At 46.0% G+C, this 27,333-nt stretch overlaps 1 protein-coding gene across 1 annotated transcript; it reads left to right on the top strand.

Annotated features, from left to right (window-relative positions):
• The first annotated feature begins 4,749 nt into the window (after window positions 1-4,749).
• On the top strand, window positions 4,750-4,884 carry LOC116884002 (thymosin beta-10-like). Its single transcript, XM_032885238.1, has one exon. The coding sequence runs from the start codon at window positions 4,750-4,752 to the stop codon at window positions 4,882-4,884; it is 135 nt and encodes a 44-aa protein (XP_032741129.1).
• Window positions 4,885-27,333: the final 22,449 nt, after the last annotated feature.

The following is a 27,333-nucleotide window of genomic DNA, read 5'->3' as shown; positions in this document are numbered from 1 at the left end:
CAGGTTGTTATTAATGTTCTCAAGGGATGGATAGTACCGGGCATTGTATGTTTAAGTGGGCAATTATATCTTACCAATTGATCTAACACAATTGTGTTGTGTGTTCTTTTATGTGAGGGTTTGAGTGTAGGAAAGTGTGCGGCTGGGATGTGTTTCCGACAAGATATCTAGCAGATATCTGGGCACTGCGGTACAGAGCTAGCGGGGTAAAAGACACCGTTACTCTTTATTATTTTTATATTTTTACAACAACACTTCCCCTTCCACTGGTGCCCTTGCTAGGCTATTCATTGTTACCTATGAGGTTGGAGCCCAGGGTCAGTCCATGTATAGTCTTTGGGTAGTGGCTTAGTCCCTGGAAGCTCTGGTTGGTTGGCATTGTTGTTCATATGGGGTCTCAAGCCCCTTCATCAGCTTACACTTCTAATTGCTGTTCATCCCCACAGGAAGTCAGGACTGGAACTCAAGCAGGAGCTAATGCAGAGGCCATGGAGGGATGTTACTTAGTGGCTTGCTTCCCCTGACTTGCTCAGCTTGCTTTCTTATAAAACCGAGGACCACCAGCCCAGGGATGGCTCCACCCACAGTGGACTGGGCCCTCCTCCCTTGATCACTAATTGAGAAAATGCCTTACAGCTGTATCTCTTGGAGGCATTTCCTCAGAGACTCCTTTCTCCATGATAACTCCAGCTTGTGTCAAGTTAACACACAAAACTAGCCAGTACAGGCCCAGATGTGCTATGAAAAGGTGCCATTCATGTGTTAATTAACCGATCCAAAGTTGTGAACCTTTGTAGCACAAAGCTACCACCCAATGAAACGATACAAAACTTGGAATTTTGGAAATGGTCTCTAGGATCACACTGCCATGCTTCTACAACAAGGCTTCTCTAGCCTTTGTTCATACCCATAGGCAAGAGGACTTGAGATTGGCCTCTTTAAATGGCCACGGCCTCAGTGACCGTAGAACGTCATGCACCTTCACTGGGTTCACACATGCCAGCCTGTCAGCACTAGGCACTGGCCAATGCGCTGAAGGACGTTCTGGAACTCCTTCAGTGCCATCTTCCTATCTTACCACAGCTCAAGGCCAAGCCCACAAGCTTCTGACACCTCCTCACTGGAGAAGATTTGTTAATCCCAATGGGTGAGAATAAGACCACGACCACAATCTTTGAGCCAAATTTGAAATAAGTTTTATTAAATACTGACCAGGAAGACACTGGTCAGAAACACATCCAGGGTTTCCAGACTATGTCACTGAATTATGTTAGATAGGATCTTATAAAAGCAAAGCCCACAAGTGTGTACTTCCCACCTTTGTTCCGTCGGGAGTAAGCAAACATCCTGACATACTTCCGCCTAAAATACTTCAGCTACCTATGACCAAGCACATCCTCTGTAGTTGGAGTGACCAAGCTTCTTTACAAAAACCCAGGGCATGTTATCTTACATGAACAACAGTTCCCAGCATTATAGGAAGTTATCTGTCCTTGGGCAAGTTTACAGATTAGAGGCATTCTTGTTTTATAGATATCTTAAGCACAGAAATTTAAGGGTAAAGCATGACATCATCCCTCATCTCTCTCCTGTGAGTTGTATCCTGGATCAAATCCTTGACTCTGCGGTGGGAATCTGTTTATAGTGGGAGCTAATCACCACTGGTACCCAGATGGAAATGTGTGAATCTTGTTAAGGCATCAAGGATGCAAGGGACAATAGTAATTTAGCAAAAACAGAAGGGTGAAGGGCCCTGCAGTGGCTGACCTCAGAGTCACTATCCAGGACAAGCCTGAAAACAAGAATGGGACCAGTCCTTTATTTCATCTGAGTCCCCTGTTTTGCAATGTTTTTTTGTTGTTGTTTTGCTTTGAGTACAGCCTGACTATCGTTTTGGTTCCCAAGCGATTTGCATAGAAACAACTTTTTTTTTTTCTTAAAAACATTGTCTTAGTTGGGGTTTTATTGCAGTGAAGAGGCACCATGACTACAACTCTTATCAAGGAAATCATCAAATTGGGGCTGGCCTACAGTTTCATTATCATACTGGAGGGAAACATGGCAACAGGCAGGCAGACATGGTGCTGGAGAAGAGGCTGAGAGTCCTACCTACATCTTGAGGGGAAGGCCACAGAAGTGAAGACTGAGACACACTGGCCAGACCTGGGCTTATGAGACCTCAAAGCCTCCCAACAGTGACCCATTTCCTCCAACAAGGCCACACCTACTCCGGGTGAAAGACTAGCAAAAACTCAGACCCCCCTAGCAAACAGAGTAGAGCCAAAAATGTAGGTCAGCCAGTTCAGTGACTCTGTTCCAGGAACTTGACTGACCACAGAACTGATGACTACACTAGCCGGTCCAGCAACTCTGTTCACTGACCATAAAAGTTAGATTAAAATCTTGAGAACAGGGGTTGGGGATTTAGCTCAGTGGTAGAGCGCCTGCCTAGGAAGCGCAAGGCCCTGGGTTCGGTCCCCAGCTCCGAAAAAAAGAACCAAAAAAAAAAAAAAAAATCTTGAGAACAATCTTGAGAAACAGGGAGTTTCCCCTTGTGATTTTTCACTGGTATTCTCAACATTTTCCAATGACACCCTCCCTACCCCCTTGGGTTGTGGTTTCCTCCTTTAAATACCCCTTCTCCCAGCTACTTGGGGTCGAATTCCTCTACCCCTGCGTGGGATATGAGTCTCGACCCCAGTGCACTGGTTCCTATCAATAAACTTCGTGGGATTACAGCAAGGACGGTCTCTCGTGAGTTCTTGGGGGGTTGCGTCCCAATTTGGGGTTCTTTCATTTGTTCATTCACTAAGACTCTGAAATCTTAGGATAACGAGAACATCGAAGGGAGAAAGAAATCTGAAACATTTTGTATTACCTTCAACGACTTTCTTGCACCTTTACAACTTGTCTTTACACCCTTAAAGCACTTTACGAGACCCTCGGAACTTACGTAAGCTTAGAATCTTTTCACCCGTTTGTTAATTGTGAGACTCCAAGCTTGATTATCTAGAGCAGTCTCTGCAACTAGGATGCCTGTTTATCCTTTCATGTGAGGCCGATTAGCAGGGCAAGCCTGCCCGTCTTTCTCAGCAGGAGAACGCTCTAGAATAGGCAAGGCCTGACTTTTACATATGAAGTGAACTAATAAGGTTGCTCCAGCCTTCAGGGAAGCAGCTGGTTTGTCCTCTGCTGCCAAACTGACAAAGCCACCTAGCTCTCAACACCACCGGAGATCTAAAAGGAACAAATTACAGCTAGAAAAAAAATAAACCAAACGGCCTCGTATCAATTAAAATGACAGAGACTTACCAGCTACCTGCAGAGTCACCCTAATAGACTTCCACGGTCTCCATGCCTTCATGGTGGGGCAGAGGTCTTCGTTTGTGACACAGAACAGCATAGACTTGGCTGCCAGACCCAGAAGGTGTGAGAAATGTTCCCGTGTATGAGGCACCTGAGAAAATTGGCCTATGTTGACGTAGGCAGAGTTGGGCAGTCAATCCGACAGTAGCCATAGTTTGCAGTCAAGGCTCGGGGCAGTTTACCCCAGTGGTTAGTGTCATCCCAATCCAGGTCTGCGGCTCGTCTTCTTAGGGTCGTGGTCTGGAGCTGGCATTTTGTCTTCTACAGGATGCATTTCCCACAAAACTGTCTATGCCCACACCGACAGGGCACCGAGAACCGGGTGTAAACCTGCGGGATTAAAAAACACACACATGACGGTTATTTGTGTTAAGAAAGAATGTCCACTCTGTGGCTTTATTTTTCGAATATATACCCCAAGTTGACCAGGTGGAAAAATCTGGGAAGCACAGGGGAAACCCCAGCTTAAGGCTTCGGTAACAAAAGACCGAATAAGTGTCCCCAACTTACTGGGGAGAAATCCAGGAAGACCAGCCTAAATCTCAAAAACAAAAGACAGGGAAGACAAAAGACAGGAATGAATTGACCATGCCCAGGTGTGTCAGACTGTCCCTCAGTTAGGAACAAAAGGCTTCCACATGCATCAGCAGGGCTCAGCAGGGATCAAACCCTGCAAGGGACCCAGAAGGGTCTGACAAGGGGGGTGAAACACTGCAGGGGACCCAGGAGGCTCTAACACAAAACGTTGTAAACGCCAAAGTGACCAGATTTGATTAGAGGGCCATCTATTGAGGATACCCAATTTTTAAACAAACTTCCTCTGTTGGAAGTTTCAGCTTTTGCCTTTGTTTGATTTGCTTTAGACTGGCCCTTGAAAACATGCAGGAGGCTAAATAAAACCTATTCGTGTAATTAAATGCACTAATCCTTAGCACGAGACAGGTATAGTTCTGAGAACATTAAAGAATTTGACGCTTTACGAGGCGACTGACCATAATCTTGTGTGTTTTAATCATCTTCTTAGTTGACAGTAAGTTAGAAGCTTTAAAAAATATATTAACAGTTTTTTAATTGAAGCTCTTTTAGCACCAAAATAAAACCTTAGATCATGAATACAGTCCACAGGGAGACTTTTCTGGTCCTGACCTAACACACCATTACAGAATATTCCAGCTTCCGGTTTAATGTTTGGTGCTCAGAGCTGCGGCCCTAACTCTTTTTCCTTCTATTTACTTTTCTAAGATTAAATATTACTAAAGGTATCATAAAGTATTTTAAACCTTAAACTGTCTCCTATTTAAACATCTAAAGAAAATACCCCGTCTCTTGCTGCAGCAACGCGAGTGGGAGCACCTGGAGCGCGAGCTTGGGAGTTGTAAGAAAATGGCAGATAAGCGGGACATGGGGGAAGTCGCCAGCTTCGATAAGGGCAAGCTGAAGAAAACCGAAACTCAGGAGAAGAACACCCTGCCGACCAAAGAGACCGTTGAACTGGAAAAGAGGAGTGAAATCTCCTAAAAGCCTAGGACGATTTCCCCACCCCACCCCTTCATCTCCAATGTGGAGGAAGAGCCCCCTTCAAGATGGACGCGAGTCACAAGCTGCACTGTGAACCCGGGCACTCTGCGCCGATGCCACCGGACCGTGGGTCTCTGAAGGGGACCCCCAGCCTCTACTAATCGGACTGTCAAATGTCACCGGTTTGCCCTGGGATATTATAGAAAATTATTTGTATGATTGATGAAAATAAAACACACCTCGTGGCAAAAAAAAAAAAAATACCCAGTTGGTTTTTTTTTATTTAAACTTTTGTAAATCTCTAAAATTTCCTTTTTAAAGAAAGTTTAAAGTCTCTCCATTGTGGGCTCCTACAATGACAAGAAAATCAATTATCCTTTTTTACTTCAAGAGGAGAGAATCAGGGAAAAACTACACCCTGGACAAGACAAAACCAAACTCCAACGGACAAACGCCTCAAAGCTCAGTACCTGGGATTCACTCCCAACCCTCTGGGCTTCCCCAGGCGGTTTGGGTCACCTCTCTGACTCCACTTTCGGAAGCGCGTACCACCCGCCCTCTAGGCCCCAACCTGCTCCATTTCCTTGTGACTTTTGTTCCTCATGGCCATCCCAGGGCACTGGCATTTCCACACACGCTAGGTCCCTCTTCGGGGCTATCTCTAAAAGCCCCAGCTCTGCCACACAGAGCCCAGCCTCAGCCACTCTCCATGACCCCTTCATGTCTGTGAATTCAATAGGGCATGGGTGACGATTCCGTTACAATGTTCAGCTGCCAGCAGGAAGTACACTCTCGAGTATGAATTCGAGGAGGTGAAGCTTTAACACATTAGACGATCGTTGGTTTTGAATCCTATCTTTCATAAATCCTGTCTTTATGACTGTTTTCAGGACAAGAATTGTCATACAAAAATTCACCCTAATTTAAAATATCTCGGAGGCCTTGAGGCCTCCTTGCTTGGTTTACACCATGGGGTCCCCTTTAATCAAGATGGTGGTAAAGTCACATGGCACTAACCTTAGTAAAGATGGCTGCCAGCCATGTGTTTGCTTCTGGATCGGGGGGGAGGGGTCATCACCTAAGATGGCAGCTAGCCACTTGTTTCTTATATCTCAAGATGGCGTCGTGCTACTTGGTTCCTTTTAAGATTACCTATGCATATTTTTTTTTTTTTTTTTGGTTCTTTTTTTCGGAGCTGGGGACCGAACCCAGGGCCTTGCGCTTCCTAGCTATGCATATATTTTTAACTATCAAACTCTTGTGTTGCGAATTTTTTAAAGATTTGTTTATGTATTTATTAATTATATATTAAGTACACTGTAGCTGTCTTCAGACACACCAGAAGAGTTCATCAGATCCCATTTCAGATGGTTGTGAGCCACCATGTGGTTTCTGGGATTTGAACTCAGGACCTCTGGAAGAGCAGTCAGTGCTCTTAACCACTGAGCCGTCTCCCCAGTCCATGTTATGAATTTTAAGTTAATTTTTGTTACAAATTTTTAGCCATACCCAATAAACCCTTGAGGTATAGAAAGTCCACATAGTCCCACACATCTAGAGATAAAGTTTATATCTTAGCAAAAGTTTTAGGCAGTCCAATGAAGCTGATAGTCCTTTTTTTTTTTTTTTTTTTTTTTTTTTTGTTTTTTTTTTTTTTGAGCTGGGGACTGAACACAGGGCCTTGCGCTTGCTAGGCAAGCGCTCTACCACTGAGCTAAATCCCCAACCCCCCCCTTTTTTTTTAAACATCTGTTTTGTGTTGCTCTCTTTTCCGTGCCTCTGAGTCAGGTGGCTGCTCTGACACAGGATAGAGAGGAAACGTTTAAATGAGGGTGGGTCTAGAGAAGGGGGAGGCATGAACCAGCTCCAGGGCCAGCTTTTCAATAAAGTAGACCAGCATAAAAGAACTTTAATATTATCCACACCCAAAAGACATTGATTGAATCCCCGATAAACTGAATCCAAAGACTAGAAAGCTGAGGGATAAATTTTGAGCCTTGGCCATCTAGGCAGCCATGACAGTGCTAGTGGCAGTTGTTGGTGGTAGAGACTACAGAAACAAAACCAATAAACACAGGACACAGAAAACTCAGGCATTCAAAGAAGACCAGTCAGAAATAAGCGTGCAGTAGCCAGGCCACTATCATCCATACAGTCAACTGAGCCTGACCCATTTCTTTCTTTCTTTTTTTTTTTTTTTATTAACTTGAGTATTTCTTATTTACATTTCGATTGTTATTTCCTTTCCCGGTTTCCAGTCCAACATCCCCTAACCCTCCCCCTTCCCTTCTATATGGGTGTTCCCCTCCCATCCTCCCCCATTGCCGCCCTCCCCAAAAAAAATCATGTTCACTGGGGGTTCAGTCTTGGCAGGACCAAGGGCTTCCCCTTCCACTGGTGCTCTTACTAGGATATTCAATGCTACCTATGAGGCCAGAGTCCAGGGTCAGTCCATGTATAGTCTTTGGGTAGTGGCTTAGTCCCTGGAAGTTCTGGTTGCTTGGCATTGTTGTTCATAAGGGGTCTTGAGCCCCTTCAAGCTCTTCCAGTTCTTTCTCTGATTCCTTCAACGGGGGTCCTATTCTCAGTTCAGTGGTGTGCTGCTGGCATTCGCCTCTGTATTTGCTGTATTCTTGCTGTGTCTCTCAGGAGAGATCTACATCCGGCTCCTGTCTGCCTGCACTTCTTTGCTTCATCCATCTTGTCTAATTGTGTGGCTGTATATGTATGGGCCACATGTGGGGCAGGCTCTGAATGGGTGTTCCTTCTGTCTCTGTTTTAAACTTTGCCTCCCTAATCCCTGCCAAGGGTATTCTTGTTCCCTTTTTAAAGAAGGAGTGAAGCATTCACATTTTGATCATCCGTCTTGAGTTTCATGTGTTCTAGTGCATCTAGGGTAATTCAAGCATTTGGGCTAATAGCCACTTATCAATGAGTGCATACCATGTATGTTTTTCTGTGATTAGGTTACCTCACTCAGGATGATATTTTCCAGTTCCAACCATTTGCCTATGAATTTCATAAAGGCATTGTTTTTGATAGCTGAGTAATATTCCATTGTGTAGATGTACCACATTTTCTGTATCCATTCCTCTGTTGAAGGGCATCTGGGTTCTTTCCAGCTCTGGCGCCTGACCCGTTTCTTTATCGGCTCCCATGTTTAAAACAAAATGTCCGCAAAGACAAAACAGACAAGACACAAAAGTTGACGAAGAACCTCGGGTGGGCCATGAGACATCTCCCTTTTTGCCCTGGATTGGAGACTATCGGGTCTTGTTGAACCACTCCTCATCCTAGATTGGGATCCCAACAGAACAAGATGCCACAGAATATTACCATGACTTGACAGGCGTTTGCTGCTTTTCTCAGCACAGCGGTTCACTCTGATTGTCTGTAAAACTGAAAGGACACCTCAGAGCATTGGAATGCCTCAAGGTACACATCTCATGAGGTGGTCCTGGATCCCTGGAGTCCCAGAGTAAAGGTCCAGCTTTAGAATTTGGGTGGGGCAGGCTGATCTCGCTGGGGCCTACAGAAAATGTTAATTCTACTGGGCGAGAATAATTCCACTATCACGATTTCTGAGCCAAATTAGAAGCAAGCTTCATTATATACTAACCAGGTCCATACGCAGGATTCCCAGAGAATGGCACCAGATTACACTAGACAGGGGCTTATTATATAGGCTGAGGCAATGCACCTTGGTCTAATCAGAGTCAAGCAGCATGTATCCTGATGTACCTCTGAAAGACCCCCAGAGTGGGGAGACCCTCACTCAAGTCTCAGGATGACGAGACCCCCCAAGAACTCACGTAAGACCATCCTTGCTGTAATTTACACGAGGTTTATTGATATGAACCAGTGCACTGGGGTGGAGACTCGAACCAGTAGTTAAGAGAAGGGGAATTTAAAGGAAGAAACCACAACCCAAGGGGGTAGGGAAGGCGTCATTGGAAAATGTCAAGAATACCAGTGAAAAATCACAAGGAGGAGCTTCCTGTTTCTCAAGATTGTTTAACTTTATGGTCTGCTAGTTCCTGGGAGAAGCTTCCTGCTTCTCAAGGTTGTTCTCTAAGATTTTAATTTAACTTTATGTTCAGCTAGTTCCTGGGAGAGAGTTGTCAAACCGACTGGTGTAATTGCAGTTCCAGGGCCCGACCAGTTTCTTTCTTCTGCTCTAAACTTTTGTCTAGGGGGGCAACCTTAAAACTTTACCTTTCACCTCCTGCCTACATCGGATCAAGCATACTCTGTGCATTTGGGGCAACCAAGCTCCTTTACACAAGTGTACTGGCTGCATTTGTGTCAACTTGACACAAGCTGGAGTTATCACAGAGAAAGCAGCCTCTCTCAAGAAAATGCCTCCTTGAGATCCAGCTGTAAGGCATTTTCTCAATTAATGATCAAAAGGGGACATTGTGGGTGGTACCATCCCTGGGCTGGTGGCCCTGGGTTCTATAAGACAGCAAGCTGAGCAAGCCAGGGGAAGTAAGCCAGTAAGCAACATCCCTCCATGGCCTCTGCATCAGCTCCTGCTTCCTGACCTGCTTGAGTTCCAGTCCTGACTTCCTTTGGGGATGAACAGCAATGTGGAAGTGTAAGCTGAATAAACCCTCTCCTTCCCAACGTGCTTCTTGGTCCTGATGTTTTGTGAAGGAATAGAAACCCTGACTAAGACAAGAAGTGAAGACACAGGGCTTGTTACCTTACATGAGCAATAATCCCCAGCTTTCCAAGAAGTTATCAGTGCCTGGGCAAGTGAGGCCTACAGGTTACTGACATTTTTGTTTTATAAATCTCTCAAGCACAGCAATTTAAACTTAAAACATAAGGCTACCGCTCAAATATTCCCCAGTGGAAACTCATAGCAGCATTTTCTGCCCAATCAACTGTCTGCTTAACTTTTCTATTACCGTAGCATAGTAAGGGACGTTTGCATGAATAAACTGAACACATTAAGAAGACAAATCCTGGGTAGGCATCCTAAAACCTCACACACAGCCTGTGCTCTCTACTGATGCCGGCAGACAGCTTCTTTCGAAAGCGTGTGGAGAAGTGGAGTTTCTCAGGTCATTTGTTTTAATAGATACCTGTACAATGCTATCAAAATGTCAGTTCTTTGATGGTGTCGAGGCGGGCTTTCCATATCCCACGATAATTTGGATTTCATTTCTCGTATTAAAAAAAAACCTGGAGATCAGAGCGTGATGGTTGCTCTAATTTCAGGGCTTAAGAGGTAGAGACAGGGAGATCAAAAAGTCAGGGTTATCCTGGGCTACATTGTTTATTAGAGGTCAGTAGGAAGGTCTACCAGATCCTGCCCCATCCATCCCCAAAATGGGGAGAGAGAAGTGGGAATTGTGGCTGGTGCTAAGGCACTGACCTCGTACATGTAAAGCCCCAGCTACAATCCTCATCACACACCAGCACCAACGGAATCTGTTAAAAACGTGGTGGTGTATGACTAGTCACAGCCATTGGGAGGTGGAGGTGGAGGATCTGGAACTCATGGCTGGTCTCTTGCTACACAGTGAATCTGAGGTCAGCCTGAACTACATGAGGTGCTGTCTTAAAAAACAAACAAACAAACAAACAAACAATTACAATAAAAACATTTCTTTTCATGTTCAAAAGTGAAGTTAGCCAGCATAGTGGTGCTTGCCTTTAATGACAGTACTCAGGAATCAGTCTCTGTGGTCTGAGCCCAGCCTGGTGTATGTAGCAAGACCCAAGACAACCAGGGTTACATAGTGAGACCTAGTCTCAAACAAATAAACAAACGATAAACGTGCAAGTCATTTGACCCTAAGCAATCAAATAAAAGCCTTAGAACTATTAAATGAGTTCAGCAAAGTTGAGCTGTGTAAAATCAATATACAACTGTCAATTGCAACACACCCCTTCCTCCCAAAAAGCAGGCCACAGTGCTTCAAGCACTTATAATCCTGGTACTCAGGACAGAGGGGCAGAGGGGCATAGGAGCATAGGGGCAGAGGGGCAGAGGGGCAGAGGGGCAGAGGGGCAGAGAGGCAGTAGGATTATTTACCACTTTGAGGCCAGTTTGGTTTTCACCCATCGACCCTGTGTTGTTCTTTTGAGTTTTTGTTTTGTTTTGTTTTGTTTTGTTAGGAAAAAAGAAGAAAAAAGTCAGTTGCATTTCTATACGGTAGCAATGAGCAGGCTGAAAATGAGATTATAAGACAGCTTCATTTAATAATAAATTCCAAAGTAATAAAATATGCAACAATGAATTAAACAGATAAAAGACAAGCACGGAAATTCATGTCTGTAATCCCAGTATTTAGGAAATGAAGGCAGGAGACTTGCCCTTGCTCTCAGAAACCGACAGACAGGCAGACAAGACACGCACATAAACACCAAACAATGAACAAAGGAAGTGCAAAACTTATGAAAGCGATGAAGCATTGCAAGGAATTAAAAACCGGAATGCATTTGGAGATCGTCCCAGTGCCTAGGGCAGTCGAGCAGGCTAGGACACACGTCTGTTGTGTGCAAACCTTAGATTCTATTCACAATACTCAAAAAGAAAAGGATGGAGAGAAACACCATGTCCCCTAGTCAGAAACGAGACGGAAAGTGGACTTTCAGGTTGTTGACGCTGGAGTAGCATTGGGGAGGGAGAAAGCCTTCTCTGCAGAGGAAGGGAGACTCAGAGTCAAACAGCTTTTTTGCTATTGCGCTCGGTTTTGAAGGCAGCTGTGGGCTGGAAAGATGGCCCAGCGGTTAAGAGCACTAATTGCTCTTCCAGAGGTTTAAATTCAAATCCCAGCAACCACGTGGTGGCTCGCAACCATCTGTAATGGGATCGGGTGTCCTCTTCTGGTGCATCTGAAGACGACGGCGGACTCACTGTATATAAAAGAAAGAAACCTTTTTTTTTTAAAAAAAAAAAAGAAGTCAGCTGTGATCTCAGCCACTCTGGGTGAATTGTAACGGAGACCTTTCTAAATGTGCTTCCATTAGTAGGTCTGCACTGTGTGAAGCTGGGCCTGGTGGTGCAGGCCTGGAATTCTAGCTTCTAATCGGGTGGGTCAAAAGTTCAAGGTCAGTCTAAGCCACTTAGTAAGGCTCTGTCTCATAATTAGAAGCTAAACGTGTAGACAGAGCTCTGTGGTGGTTCGCTTGCTTGGTACTTGAGAGATCCTAAATGCAATGCGTCAGAACAATCATATAGGTAGGCTAACCATCACAGTGCACTTTGTTCGTACTGGCTAAGCTGTTCAGATTTTTGACCCTGTCTTCGGTGGTGTCTAGAAGCCGGTGGAAGGAAGGAATGCGATTTATCACCGTCCTCTATAGATGTTGTTAGGTGATTTTTTTTTTCCATTAGTATTCTTATCCATGGGACTGGGTAGGCCTTGTGCGCACTAGGCTGAGCTGCGGCTGAGCCCCCTGCATTTCAATGGCTGATTCGGAGACCAGAAGTCTTTCAAGTTTATTGTTTTGATAAAGTAAGTAACCCTCCGATTTTTTTTCCCCAGAACTCTTCCTTCTCCTTTGTACTTTTCCTTTGAAAAGTTGGTATGATTTCTTTTCCACTCTTTGTTTTCTGTCTAGGGTTTAAACAAAGAGTGTTTATCTTATCTTTACAAAAAGGATTGAAGTTTCTTTAACCCTGTCTACTGTAACTTAAATTATCATTAAATTCTGCTCGTGGCTAAATAGCAAGATAACAGAGCTGCTATGCTCCGACAAGCCCTTTGTGTCATGTATGTTGGTCGTCTTTCTGTCTGGGTGACAGAATTCCTGAGGTTATCGGCTCTAGTTCATGGTAAGAGGCAGGGTCCTCAGCACAAACACCCGGCATTAGTATTTTCTTGGACATTTTACTCTAAGGCCTACAGGAAGGAATGTGTGGAGTGATCTTAGATGTGGGAATTTCAGGGACGAAACTTCTCGCCTCCTGGCTGCTTGAGTGGCAAGGGAGACCCCAACCATGTAACTTCTTTCCTCAAGGTCCCACCTTCAAATGTCCCTCCCACCTCTCAGTACTGTCAAGCTCAGCCTTTACCATACAGGCTAAACTCTAGTATGTGCTAATTTGCCCTTAAAATATGCTACTTAGGGACTGGTGAGATGGCTCAGCAGTTAAGAGCACTGGCCCCTTTCTTCCAGAGGTCCTGAGTTCAATTCCCAGCAACCACATGGTGGCTCACAACCATCTGTAATGGGATCTGATGCCCTCTACTGGCCTGCAGGTGTACGTGCAGATAGAGCACTCCTACATTAAATAAATAAATCTTTAAAAATAATATCCTACGAAAATAATATCTATCGCGTGCATTTATAAATAATTGGGGGGTGTGGTCCAGCCATCCATGCGGAAGTCATGACAACTTTGTGGGGCCCGTTCTCCCTTTTACATTTATATGGGTTCTAAGGATGGAACACAGGTCACCAAGTTCTCATCACTGTGTGGCAGGAGCCTCTCCCCATGGAGCCATCCCACCAGCCCTTGTTTGATTTTTACAGAAGCTGTATGAGGTGTGTGCACTTGTCATGGCCACTTAGCCATGAGTCAATAGTCCTGGGAGGATTCTAGAACTTACCCGGGCTCTGTGCCTGAGTGCAGCAGATCTGGGCTCTCAGGTCCCGCAGTGCTGTGATTGCCTTTAAATCTGGACAACCATTTTTTTTTTTTTTTTTTTTTTTAGCTATGATCAGAACCTGGGATTATTATTTTTTTTTTTTTAGTTCTTTTTTTCGGAGCTGGGGACCGAACCCAGGGCCTTGCGCTTCCTAGGCAAGCGCTCTACCACTGAGCTAAATCCCCAACCCCAGAACCTGGGATTATTAATGCTCATGCTATTGCTATGTTCTGAATATCCCTTCCTCAAAATCTATATGCTGAAAGCTTTCCTTTGAAGACGATATTAGGAGGTGGGCCTTTGGGGGGGGGGCCTGAGGTAACAGGTACTTGTATGGACTAATTTTTCCTATCTTCTGGGTTTTTTTTTTAATATTTATTTATTTACTTGGTTGGTTATTTATTTATTTATTTATTTATTTATTTATTTATTTATTTTGAGACTATTGTCTTTTGTAGTCCAGGCTGGCCTTAATTACTATGTATCTAAGGATAACCCTGAGGTCCTAATCCACCTGCCTCTGCTTTCTAAATGCTAGGAGAATGCTGCCAGGCCCGGGTAGTTCATTTTCCATAAGTATAATGGAACACCTGAAGCTGGATAACTTATAAAGAAAATAAGTTTCCTTAGACCATAGTTCTGGAGGTTCAAGGGTGTATGTAACGTAGGCGCTCGCTCAGCTATGGTGGGATCATGTGGTGGGATCTTTCTGGATGCTCAGAGGAGTGTGTGTGGTGGGGTGAGAACGCAGGGTGAGGCTAGAGGTCAGGGAGAACAGGGAGCAGCCAGTCTTGCTCTTCTGTTAAAGCTCTCTCCAGGACTGAGAAGGGTCTTAAGGGGTCTCCATCAATTCCTTCTGAGAACACGCCTTCCGCGTCTAGCTACTTTTCAGTAGGACTCACCTTTTGACAGGCTTATAGCAACTGTCATACTTCACAGGAGTCTGTGTCCAGCATAGCTGTCCAGAACATACCAGTGTCCCTATGAAATGGGCCCAAGGCACTGGGATGGGAGGTACAATCCACAGTTCCAGCTTCTCTGGACAATTACTGGAGACTGAGGGTTCTAGGCCAGCCTGACCAATAGAGAGAGACCCTGTTTCAAAAATGAGAGAGAGAGAGAGAGAGAGAGAGAGAGAGAGAGAGAGAGCCCAGAAAATCAGTTTAGTAAGAATCCTTCCACTTTGACATCTGACCAGATCCCCCAAGTTCTACCCTTGGTGAAGTGATGTTTTTAGGTCTAAGTTCTTGGCCTGACTTGGGCAAGACTTCTTTCAGGCCAGTGTTATTATGTGAGTCTTGAACAAACACCTGAGATAGCTAGTCATGGGGGTATATGCCTGTGACCTGGGAGTCAGAGGCAGAAGGATTGTAACTTCAAGGCCAGCCTGGAGTATATAGGAAGACGCTGTATCAAAACCCAGAGTGGGGCCCATGAGATGGCTCATTTGGTCAAGGTGCTGGTTGTACAAACCTGGGGAGCTGAGTTCAGTCCCCCAAAACCCATATAAAGGTAGAAGTGGAGAATCCAATCCAGAAAGTTGTACACACACACACACACACACACACACACACACACACACACACAAATATCATGCTACGTTTTAAAAAAGGTATAAAGGTGTAGCAAGGACCTCCCCCTAATGAATAAAGATTTCGAGGAACCAATCGCTGGGTAAGGAGTAGGCGGGACTTCCAGGTCGGAGTGGGGAGGAGAGGAGGAAAGGGACTTTGGACTGGGAGAGAGCCTGCCGTAGAGGATGTGAGGACTGAGAGTCTCCCCGCCACCCACTTTAGATAGCAGATCCGTCCCAGGAGTATTTAACTTAGTATGGCTTAATAATCAGGATGTGAGTAGCTGCGCCCAGCGATTGAGTTACCTGTTGATTCTAAACTAAGTTTCTGTGCTGTTTTCCTCCACGCGGCGACTCAACTGAGTTCCAGAGAAAGGTACAGGGCACCCCAGCCAGTCACAGAGTTTGTATGTGTGGGGCTGGCGTGGGAGCCACCGGACATGGGAACTTAGCGCTGGCCCTTGTGGCCGGACGGTGCCCAGCGTAGCGTGGGATGGTGCCCCTTTTTTTTATTATTTAACGCAACATAAAGGGGTAAGAGAGATGGCTCAGTGGCCAAACTCAGGTTTGACTCCCAACATCCATATGGAGGCTCACAGTCACATGTTACTCCAGTTCTGGGGTTCCGATGCTCACTTCTTGACCTCTACAAATCCGAGTCACATGTGTGTCACACACGCAGACACGCATACTACAAGTGAAGGCGCACTGAAATCACTGAACTAGAAAGAGAGATTGGTTGAGGATCAAACTGCCAAGGATATTCCTTGGGTGGGGAGAAGCAAAATTTTGGGGGTCTACCTTGGACCGAACACAGGCAACACACGAACAGACATAAAATAAAAAACAAATATAATAAATGCAAAAATTAACAAACATAAAAGCTTGTTTTGGGCTGGTAAGATGGTTCAGTGGGTAGAGATCAGGTACGTCCTACACAATCTTGAGGGCCTGGGTGGCATCCCTGGGACCCACAAAGTAGAAGGAGAGAAGCAACCTCCAGACGCTGTCTTTTGATCTCCACGTTTTCCCTGTGGGATGTGTGTCTGACACACATTGTTATCTCTAATAATAAATAAAATGTAATAAAAATACAATAGAAGTCTTAAATGAAGCCCTCATAAAATATGGAAAACAATATACATTAATATGAAAATTTTAAAAAGATATAAACAAGAGCGGATGGAGTCGAATGCTTGCCTAACATTCACAAAGCCCTGGGTTTAGCCCCCATGAACTACAAATAAGCCCCTCCAATAAAACAGATAGATCAACTTACGGAGGCGAAAGGGTTATTTTGACTCTTGGGGTCAGAGGCACAGCTCTTGCTTTCCTGGCTTCTTATCTTTAGACCCGGTGACATTGCCACACATGGGAAAAGACAAGCCCCTCTTGGCAGCTGGGAAGCAAAGGAAGGCAGAGTCCTGGGTCCCCGAGTCCCCTCAGGGCTCAGCTCCAATGACCTAGCTTTCTCTAACCTGGCCCTGTACGCTGAGGGGTTCCCTGGCTCCAGCAGCGTCAGGGACTGAGGAACAAAGCAGTTAACTCTCCAACCTTGGGAGCATCCAAATCGTAGCAGCGCAGTTGAGCAGGCGCCTCCCACACTGGATGACTCTTCTTGGTAATTTTCCGCCTTCCTCCCACTCCCCTGAGCTTTGGCTATAAATCCCCGGAGGTCTCCGTTTCACTGGGAGTTGAGCCCATTCTCTAGTCCTTGTTGCGCGATCATCTTCAGTAAGGATTCCTTATTTGGAACTGGGGAGATGGCTCAGCAGTTAAAGGACTTGCGACAGTGTGGGGACCGATCCCCGCAAGTCCACGTAAACGTCTGGGGGGCCTGGCTGTCTGCCAGGACAGAAGAGCAAGCCGGCAAGCCAAAACTCTATGTTTGGTGGGGAGAGCCTACCTCAGTGAATCATGTGAAGGGTTATGGAGGATGATGCCAGATGTCAACCATGCCCCCACACATGCAACCGCATGCTTACATACATGCACCCCGCACATAAGCACATGAAAAAAAAAATAAAAAGAAAAACGTTTTCCTTATTCACCTGAAATTCAAATACCCAAGAGGCTGAGGCAGGACTCTGAATGTGAAATCAGCCTGGGTTGCAGAGAGAGACCCTGGCATGAGCTCTCTGTCTCTCTCTCTGTCTCTCTCTGTCTCTCTCTGTCTCTCTCTCTCTCTCTCTCTCTCTCACTGTCTTTCTCCCCTTCTCTGTCAAATGTATGTACCATGTATGTATGTATATGTATGTATGTATGTACATATATATATGTATGTATGTATATACACACATGTCACACGTCAGAATACTGTTCCTTACACATGGCTGAAGAAGAGGAAGTGGCTGCTTGTGTCTCTGGTTCTGTTCATTCCAGTGACTGGCCACCAGCAATGTGACTTTTGGGGAAGTTGCCTGTTTTTTTATTAAGCGAGCACAGGCCTCATGTTCTTACATGTTTTTGCTCCCTGACCGCAGGAGAACAGTGTGTGGGAAAGAGGGTGTTTAGGAGAGCAGAGGTGTGGTTTTTCCCAGGGGACTTGATAGGAAGTCAGGAAGTTCAAATTTAAGTGTTTGCTTTTCATTCTGAGTCAGAGGTGAAACACAGGGGTGGCAGCCTAGGGTGCTGGAGGGAGACTTAGGGCTGGGGAAAGCTGTGTGTGTGTGTGTGTGTGTGTGTGTGTGTGTGTGTGTGTGTATGTATGTGTGTGTGTATGTATGCAGTGTGTGTGTGCGTGTTCAGTGTGTGTGTGTATGTGTATGTGCATATGTGTATATGTGTGTGCATGTGTGTATTGTATTTGTGTATATATGTGTATGTATGTGTGTGTATGTGTGTGTATGTATTTGTATATGCGTGTATACGTATTTGTGAGTATGTTTGTGCGCGCATGTGTGTATATGTGTATGTTTGTGTGTATGTATTCGTGTATGTGTATGTATGTATTTGTGCGTGCGTGTGTGTGAGTGTGTGTGTGTACATGTACACTGCACATCATGCACTGGAGCTCAGCCTGCCAGCATGTGGACATGGAAATATTATTTCATCCAATTCAGCTAATTTCCATGTTTGAGACTTATTACATGGGGAAGAGTTTTCCAACTATTCCCCCTTGGGGCAGGGGGAATCAACAAGTCTTTTGCAAAGAGAAAGACAAGAAAGAATTAAAAATTTGGATTGATTCCCACACAAGCACAAGTCAGATATAGGCTTGCCAATGTCGCTTTCATAATCCGCCACCCAAGTGCTGCCCAGTAATGCAGATCAGTCAATTAAGCAAAGCAGTGCGCGTTAGAGCGACGGGTATAAATATTGACACTGATTTCAGTCTCGGTGGAGTCCGGGCACTCAGTGCTCAGCACTAAGGAAGATCGATCGCTGTGCAAGCAAATTATACTGTGTCCTGCTCATGAATGTTCTCCTCTGGGAGGCTTCCCAGCCTGTGTTTGACTAACAGGATCTCCACTATCAATGAAGAGGCGTTCCGGTTGCCCTCTCTGAAGCAGGGTCTCAGGTAGTCCAGGCTGGCCTTGAACTTGACATGTAGCTGAGGATAGCCTTGGACTCTATATCCTCTGGCCTCTTGAATGTACCACCATGCCTGGTTTTATGCAGTGCTAAGATTGAAATCCAGGCTCTCAAGCACGTTAAATAAGCACTGCACCAACTGAGCTGCACAGACCGTCTCCAGAGAGCTTCGACCAACACTGTCGGTGCTGCTGAGAAGGGAAGCTATGGTGGTAGGACAAAAGACCTCTGAGCCGTCCCCATTAACAAGACCATAAACTGCACAGGTCATGGGACACATGATCTCCACAGCTAAACAAATGAAATGGGGTTCTGTGGAAAATAGCTTCCGAATGTGAAAGACTATATATATATATATATATATGGATGATTTAATGTAATGCTAAGGTGGAACCCATGAGCTTGTACATGCTGGGCAAGGGCTCTTTGGTGAACTCATATGCTCATGCATCATCCTAGACAAGGGCTTTCTCTGGTGAGGCTAACTCACACATTCACATTTTGGTGAGTGTCACTTCCTCTTGACCCAGAGATGGGGACAGAGAGCCCAACTGCCAAGGAAAAGGAAGAAAAGGGGAAGAAGAGGCAGCTGTGGAGGAGTCACAGCTTTCGTTTTAAAATCAAAGTCTTTGGTGTGTGTTGGGCGGGGGACAGAGCTACATATGCCAGATTGGTTGAAACGGAACAAAGTGCGGTCAAGCATCCAGATGTTTCTTTTTGGATAAAAACCATCTCGCAGTTACTCACTCAGAAACAATTTCTAGGTGACTGGGCTTCCTTCCAAGCATTTGCCAAGCATGGATGTGAGCTCCCAAAGCCTTGATAAATATTTAACTTTTCTGGCCCCAGGTTGTTTAGGGCTGTTGGGGCTCAAAACCAGGCTTTTGTGCATGCTCAGCACATATCCTGTCCCTGAGCTGTAACCCCAGCTTCTCTCCATCTCCCAGATCCTAATGTTAGAAATGTGGAAACTACTAGACTGTACGGCACCTACTTTCACAGCTGGCGCAACTTATGGCTTAACAATTTTCTTTTTATTAAATCTCTGTCTCTCTGTCTCTGTCTCTCTCTGTCTCTCTGTCTCTCTGTCTCTCTCTGTCTCTCTCTCTCTGTCTCTCTCTGTGTCTCTGTGTCTCTCTCTGTCTCTCTCTGTCTCTGTATCTCTGTGTCTGTGTCTGTGTCTGTCTCTGTCTCTCTCTCTCTCTCTCTCTCTCTCTGTCTCTCTCTCTCTGTCTCTCTCTCTCTCTCTCTCTCTCTCTCTTGTGTGTGTGTATATGTGTGTCTGTCCAGAGTGTGGGCATGCACATGGTAGAGGTTAGAGGAGCACAAAGTAGCTGGTTATGCGTGTCAGTGGTCAGAAAGCAGAGGACAGACAGGAAGCAGGCCTAGGCTAGCAAATCTCAAAGCTGAAATCACTAAACTACTTCCTCCAGTGAGAGTCCCCCTTCTAAAGGTTCTACAACTTTTCACCCTGGGGACTAAGTATCCAAATTTATGAGCCTGTGGGGGACATTTTACTTTCGAACCACAACAGAAAGTTCCGGAAGGGCCAGCTGTTTAGGTGTTTGGGATCCTCCTTGGAGGAAGGCCTGTTTTCCTTTGCTAGTCTTTCAAGAGCAACCATGTCTTTATAGTGGCTGTTCTCAGTTGGGCATAAGTTCTAACCATCCCCAGACTGGAGAGACGGCTCTGGAGGACCCCAGTTCCGTTCTCAGCAGCCAGGTTAAGTTCCTCACAGTAGCCTCAAATTGCAGTTCAGGGTTTCTATACCCTCTTCTGGCCTCTGAGGGTACCTACACTCACATGTGCACACACGCGCACGTGCTCACACACACACACACACACACACACACACACACACAAAGAAACACACAATTAAAGGTAACTAGGTAACTAGCTACTCTAATGTACATGCATTTATCTATCATCCATCTATCGATAAAAATAGACACATGCATACACACATACATAAATGCACATATACATGCATACACATACACACATGCATACATACATACATGCACACATGCATACATACATGCATGCATACATACACACATACATACATACATACATGCACGCATGCATACATACACACATGCATACATACATACACGCACACCTATATTATAAGCATCCTGAGTCTAGTGTGATTGAGAACAGTGAGTGCTACAGAGAAAACCCAAGGTACAGATGTGGGATAACAGGAATGCATCTAGATGCAGACACCAGCACGCTCAACTGTGACAGAGACACCCAGAAGAAGTTAGAAAAAGCTGAGCATGGTGCTACATGCCTTTAATGTACCCAGAACTTGAGAGGCAAGGGCAGACAGGTCTCTGTGAGTTTGGGGCTGGCCGAGTGAGTTCCAGGAGAGCCAAGGCTACACAGTAAGACTCTATCTAAAAACCAAAAGCTCGCCACTATGGTTATGGTCCCCCTATTTACGCTTTCTTCCTGGTCCCTGGTCACTGTGGAAGACACAGCTGTCCAGCCACCTGCAGAAGAAACCGGGGTGGGGGGGTGGTGGAGCTGTTTGGGGTTAGTTAGTTGGCTTTTGTTTTCAGACAGGGTCTTATATGACCCAGGCTAGCTTCAAACTTGCAAGGTAGCCCAGGAGGACCTTGAACTTCTGATGCTCCTGTCTCCAGTCCTAGAATGCTGGGATTGCAGGAGGGCACCACGTCTTGTTTATGCCACAAGCACCCTACCGACTGTACATCCCCGTGACTCTGTTTTAAAGTAGATAGCTGTCTTTCTGCAGTGTTGGGGACAGAGCCGGGGCCTTGTGCACGCTAGGCAAGTCCTCTTCCACTGGGCCACAGTCACCAGGGCCACGACCTGTTTTGTTTTAAATTAAATTATTATAAACCGCATGTAATATAAATGGAGCCACTGTTAACCATTGTTCACACACACACACACACACACACACACACGTATATGTATACCCCCTCCCTCCCACCAAAGGCATGAAGCTGCTGTCACCAAGGTGGGCCACAGGACTGCCACTACCTTGCACTGTAAAGGAAGGAGAAAAAAAGCGATTTCTTCTGCCTTTGTAGGCTTTTCACTTGGGGACCTTGCTAATTAACCTGACAAAAGGCAGATTAACAGTAGAAAAACAAGTATATTAACACGTGCTGTGTGCATACCCATTGGGAATGTGCCAGAACTCAGAGGGGGATTTGAAATCAGGTCTATATGTTATCTTATCAAAGATAAATTTGTAGAGAGGCGAGAAGAAGGTGCAGGGGGTGGTGCTGGGGAGGGGGTGTCCTGGTGTCACAGGTGTTATGGGGGGAGGGGGTGTCCCGGTGTCAAAGGTGTTATGGGGGGAGGGGGTGTCCTGGTGTTACAGGTGTTATGGGGGAGGGGAAGGGGGTGTCCCATTGTCACAGGTGTTATGGGGGTGGGAGTGTCCTGCTGTCACAGTGTTACAGGACGGCAGATATGAAGCAGAAACTAGCAGCACCCAAAGGTTGTTTTCATGAGATCTGATGCCCACCCACATTGTGCGCAGTGCTGCCTCCGTGCGTGCAGAGGTCCCAGGAGAGGTTTCAGGCAAATAAAGAACTGTTTGGCACGTGCTGTCCCCAATGTTTTCAGCTCAAAATAAGAATTATGGCAGAGACATATTTTGGGGTGTCATAGTCTAATCCCTCCAAAATAAAATGCTATCCTTATTAAATAGTAACTGCTCATTTATCCTGGCTTTATCTTATGATGAAAAATCTCACGTGCATGTTGGAGATTTTTGCCCGTGTGTATGTCTATGTGAGGGTGTCAGATCTTGGAGCTACAGACCAATGTGAGTTGCCATGGGGGCAGTCTCTCCAGCCCCCAATGTCAGAAATCCCTTTTTGTTTCCCATTTTATTTTATGTATGTGGGTACACTGTCACTGTCTTCAGACACATCAGAAGGGGGCATCAGATCCCATTACAGTTGGTTGTGAGCCACCATGTGATTGCTGGGAATTGAACTCAGGACCTCTGGAACAGCAGTCAGTGCTCTTAACCACTGAGCCATCTCTCCAGCCCAGTATCAGAGATCTTTAAACTCATCTGTTCCCTAAGTTCTCTTGTGTTCTCTTTTCCTCCCTGCCCCCACTTCCTGGTACGCTCTCTCTGTGTGTCTCGATCTTCAGTGCATAGTGATCCTTGGATGTTTGTTAAAAGTGGGCTCAGAAGTTTATGTAATTGTAAGAAGTTCACGCTCCCCAGCCCCCAGGGATCTAAGCTGAGTAGGTTTTGATTAGGGCCTCAGGGAACTACACAGTAACCGGCAAACACCACTATATGTTCCCGGGGATCCTCTCTAAAAACTTTGGTGTTTTTGTGAGTGCGCGTGCGCGTGCGCGAGTGTGTGCGCGTGCGCGTGCGCGTGCGCGTGTGCGTGTGCGAGTGTGTGCTGCGTGTGTGTGCATGCGTGTGTGTGTGTCTAGGCACACATGTATGAAGGTCAGAGGACAATGTGTGGGAGTTGGTTCTCTCCTTTTACTCTGGATTCCAGGCATTAAACTCCAGTCGTCAGGCTTGGGGGAAAATGACTGGCTGAGCATCTTGCCACATTCGTGGCCTCAGAGGAGAACCGTGTGGCCAAGAGTGATGGCAAACGCCTGTTATCCAGGACTCAGGAGGCTGAAACAAGAAGATGGTGAGTTCAAACCCTGGCTGGGTTGAAGAGCAACTGCCAGGCAACCGGGGCAGCATGACGATGCCCCAGTGCCAACTTCTCCTTTCCGGTTCTTGCGGAAAGAGCCAGCATCCATCACGCACCGCCCATCATCCGCCATGTTCCTTATCGTGGGGATAATGCTAGAATAGTTAGGAAGTAAGACAAGCAATTGACTCAGCCAGGGCGCCCTGCACCCTGCACCCTGTCTCTCGCTCTGAGATCGCCTCACTAAAACGCCAGTCGTGAACCCCTCCCTGGTTTAGTCAACCCATCTAGGAAGGTGGTTCCCATGAGACTACATTACAGCTGAAAATCCCCACTGTCCAAAGATCCGGAGCCACCCGAATCTCGTAAGTGGGCTGCAGGATCCCAGAACAATGTATCAACCGAGGATGCTCCTCAGCCCGCATCCCCAACACCAGCGGGTGCTCAGCTGTTAGGCAATCCTAACATTTTGTCCGAGGAGGGCACTCCTTAACACTGATTCTCAGCTTCCCAACCTCGGTGTCCCAACACCTCATTCTAGCTTCCGTATTGTAGAGACAAAGAGCCTAAAAGCAAAATTCCTTACCGTCCAGTGCCAACCCCTCACTGCTCAGAGCCTGACCCTGTGACTGTAAAGCTTGACTCCTAATGGCCCCCCTGATGCCTCACCCTTAATGGCCACAGACAAAGGGGATAAGTGGCCATTATAAAGATTTACTTCCTAAAGCTATTGAGTGGCCTTCTTGAACTCTTCCAATATACAGCCTGACTCAAATGGTCCTGAAGGCAAGGCTGGGTCACCTCCCTGTCTCTTTGTCTCTCTGTCTTTCCCTCTATCTAGTCATTCACTGCGTTTCTTTCACGATGTACATTTTATATTAATTAATTTTTATATTGAATATAAATACAAGTAAATTTAATTTTTATATCAATTCTGCTTTAGTAAGCATGTGTACACACACACACACTCTCCATCCCCCATACCTTAGGCTTGTCTGTCATGACTTAGAACCCTCAGTTTTGTGTGAAGCCTCAGGAAGACAGGAGGTGAGGACATGGTGTTTTCTGTCCTCCATTAGAATTCCTTTAAAAATGAATCTGTGTGTGTGTGTGTGTGTGTGTGTGTCAGAGAGAGAGATGAAGAGATGAGAAAGAGAGAGAGAGAGAGAGAGAGAGAGAGAGAGAGAGAGAGAGAGATAAGAGGACAATCTTGTGTGTCAATCCCTACCTTTTGCATAGCTTGAGACAGCCTCTCTTTATTACTTCCTGCTGTGAATGACAGAGCTGGTCTGTCAAAGTCTGGGGAATCTCCTGTCTTCCCTCTCCTCTCACCCAGGTGTCTGAGTCACAGACATGTACCACGGTGGCTGCTTTCTGTAGGTTCTGTGCTTTGAGCTTGACTGGCAAATGCTTTACCCATTGAGCCTTTGTACCAGCCCATGCATCAAAAATTCTTCAGAGTCTTTTAAACCACCCCACAGTTTGCCATACTGTGAAAGTGCTATGGTTTATTTAAAGGTTCACTGTACGTTCTTGTATGTATGTATGTGTCTATGTATGAATGTGTGTGTGTGTGAATATATAGTAGACATGTGCATGTGTAAGCCAGAGTTCACATGTATGTCCATGTATGTGTGTATGTGAATGTACAGAATGTGCATGTGGAGGACAGAGGTTCACACGTATATATGTGTGAGTGTGGCATGTGTGTGTGTGTGTGTGTGTGTGTGTGTGTATGCACGTGTGCTTATGTGTATGAATGTACAGGCATGTTCATGTGTAAGCCAGAGGTTCACATCAGATGTTTTCCTTGGTTGCTTTGAAGCACGGTCTCAGTAAATTTGGAGCTTGATGGCTGGGATCGCTGAGCAAACTCCAGGCATTTACTAGTCTCTGCCTGGGATTGTGGCCACTATGCCTGGCCTTTTACATAGGTGCTGTGACTCTGAACTCAGGTCCTCACGCTTGTGCAGCAGGCACTGTGGCAACTGAGCCATTTCCCCAGCTCTTTAGCCTCCTTTTTGATCAGCACAGAGGTTTCATCCACATAGACAGTGGTACTGGGGCTGGAATTCGGGGTCTTGCAAATGCTTGCATGCCATCAACTGAAACAGGCATAAGAGGCTGCTTTTGCTAACACCATTCGCTGCTGCTCCTCCTCCTCCTCCTCCTCTTCCTCCCCCTTCTCCCCCTCCTCCCCCTCCTTCTCCTTCTTCCCCTCTCCCTCCTCCTCCTCCTCCTCCCTTGAGTCAGTCAGCAAGGCACTAAAAGCAGACGAAAGCCCTGCATCTCTATTCATTTCATGTGGTGTTTTTGCCAAGGACACAGAGACAAAGGATGTAGCTTCAGCCATTAACACAGTAACAACTTAACCTTCTGACCACCTGGCAGGATGAACCAGAGCTGAGAAGATGGTGGACCAGTGATGGGCAGGACCGCCCACCACCGTGTGCACACACCACACACACACACACACACACACACACACACACACACACACACACACACACACACACACACACACACACACACACACACACACACACACACACACACACACACACACACACACACACATGCACACACAACAACACATACACATCACATACACACCCCCCCACACACACACACACACCAGGGCTGGTCTGTTGTTCACACTTCATGCTCTCTATTTAAACCCAAACCTCCTCTAGGCTTCCGGCTCAGAATTAGAGTGCTAGTCTGGGTTTGATCTGTAGCATCACAAAAGTGTTTGGTTAAACCTGCCAGTACCCTGAATATGAACTCAACTCGGGGGTTCCTCTTTGCAGTGAGGTCACGTTGAGTAAATCTCTCTCTGCTTTCTCTTACTGGCTTTTTAAATTCAAGCAGTGGGGAGGACAAGTCACTGACTACAGCTTGTTGGGGGCTTTCAGAGAGCCCTGGCTTTTAACCTAACATTTCTGGGAACTCTATCATAGAGCAGCCTCTACCCATGGCTTCCACTGTTTTGTGTGATTAATGCTCTTTCTTTAGTCGCCTGTGAATACATGGCGAGTTTCTACGTGATAAGGGAGGGAACCTCGGAGGTTGGCTCACGGCACCCAAGACAAAGTTCTCAGCACAGAGTAGATTTATTTGCCCCAGAGGGGCAAACTTTGGGGAATAAGAGACAAAGACAGGAGATAGAGGATGAGGGAGAAGGGGAAGGGGACAAGGGAGAGTGGGGAGGAGTATTTGCCTGGAGGACAAAGGACTGCCTCTGGATGGAGAGGAGAGAGACATGGCTCCCAGGCAAATGGCGGTTTATAAAGGGAAAGAGGGACCCCCCCCCAGTGAGTCGGTTTTGATTGGACAGGTTAATTAGATGAGCCAAAGGTGGCTTTGATTGCTGGACTTCCGTATTTTGAGAGTTGGACCTTGGTAGTCAGCCTCAGGAGCAGGAAGTGGCTAAATTAAGGAAGCAGACCTTGGTGGCTAGCTTCAGAATGTAATGGTTTTTAGCAAGGCAGAGGGAATCAGGGAGAAGGACAAGGCCTGCTAGAGCCCCATGTTCTAGTGCGCTAGTATCCGTCTTCAATAACATTTAAGAAACGGAATCTCTCTCAGCGTATATATTCATATAAAGCTAATATCTCCAGATAATTTTGCTAACAAATCTACATCTGATCCTTATCAGAGCCATGTGAACAGATGCTCTCCCCACCGCCACATGCTGTGAACAAGAAGAAAGCCACCCCTAAGAGGACGAATCTAGAAGATTCGCTGACTGATTAGGGCGAGCGCTTGTGGAGAGTTGGAATGTTGCTGATCCAGTCTTGGGCTATTCTTAGCACAGCATTCATCAACTATCTCTGTGTATGACCCAGTTAATATCCTTGTGATGGACGGATCAAACCTTTCCTGAATGTGGGGTTCTAACAGACAACCAACAGCAAACTAAGGCCACAAGATAGCACCTGAGGCCCCTAGTAAGAGATATCCCTACTTGGCTTCAGTCTGCAGACCTGTTATCTCCACCAATACATTTGGAAAACGCCTTCCTAGTGATCGGATTTCACGAGGCACTGTCTTCATTATGATCCTTCCA

Source organism: Rattus rattus, chromosome 14 (genome assembly GCF_011064425.1).
Source record: "Rattus rattus isolate New Zealand chromosome 14, Rrattus_CSIRO_v1, whole genome shotgun sequence".
Taxonomy (NCBI): Eukaryota; Metazoa; Chordata; class Mammalia; order Rodentia; family Muridae; genus Rattus; species Rattus rattus.
Note: the sequence above shows the minus strand (reverse complement) of the source record. Positions and strands in the feature narration are given on the sequence as shown.

Excerpts from the sequence above, each read along its gene's own strand:
- LOC116884002 (XM_032885238.1), top strand. The coding sequence starts at position 4,750 with ATGGCAGATAAGCGGGACATGGGGGAAGTCGCCAGCTTCGATAAGGGC.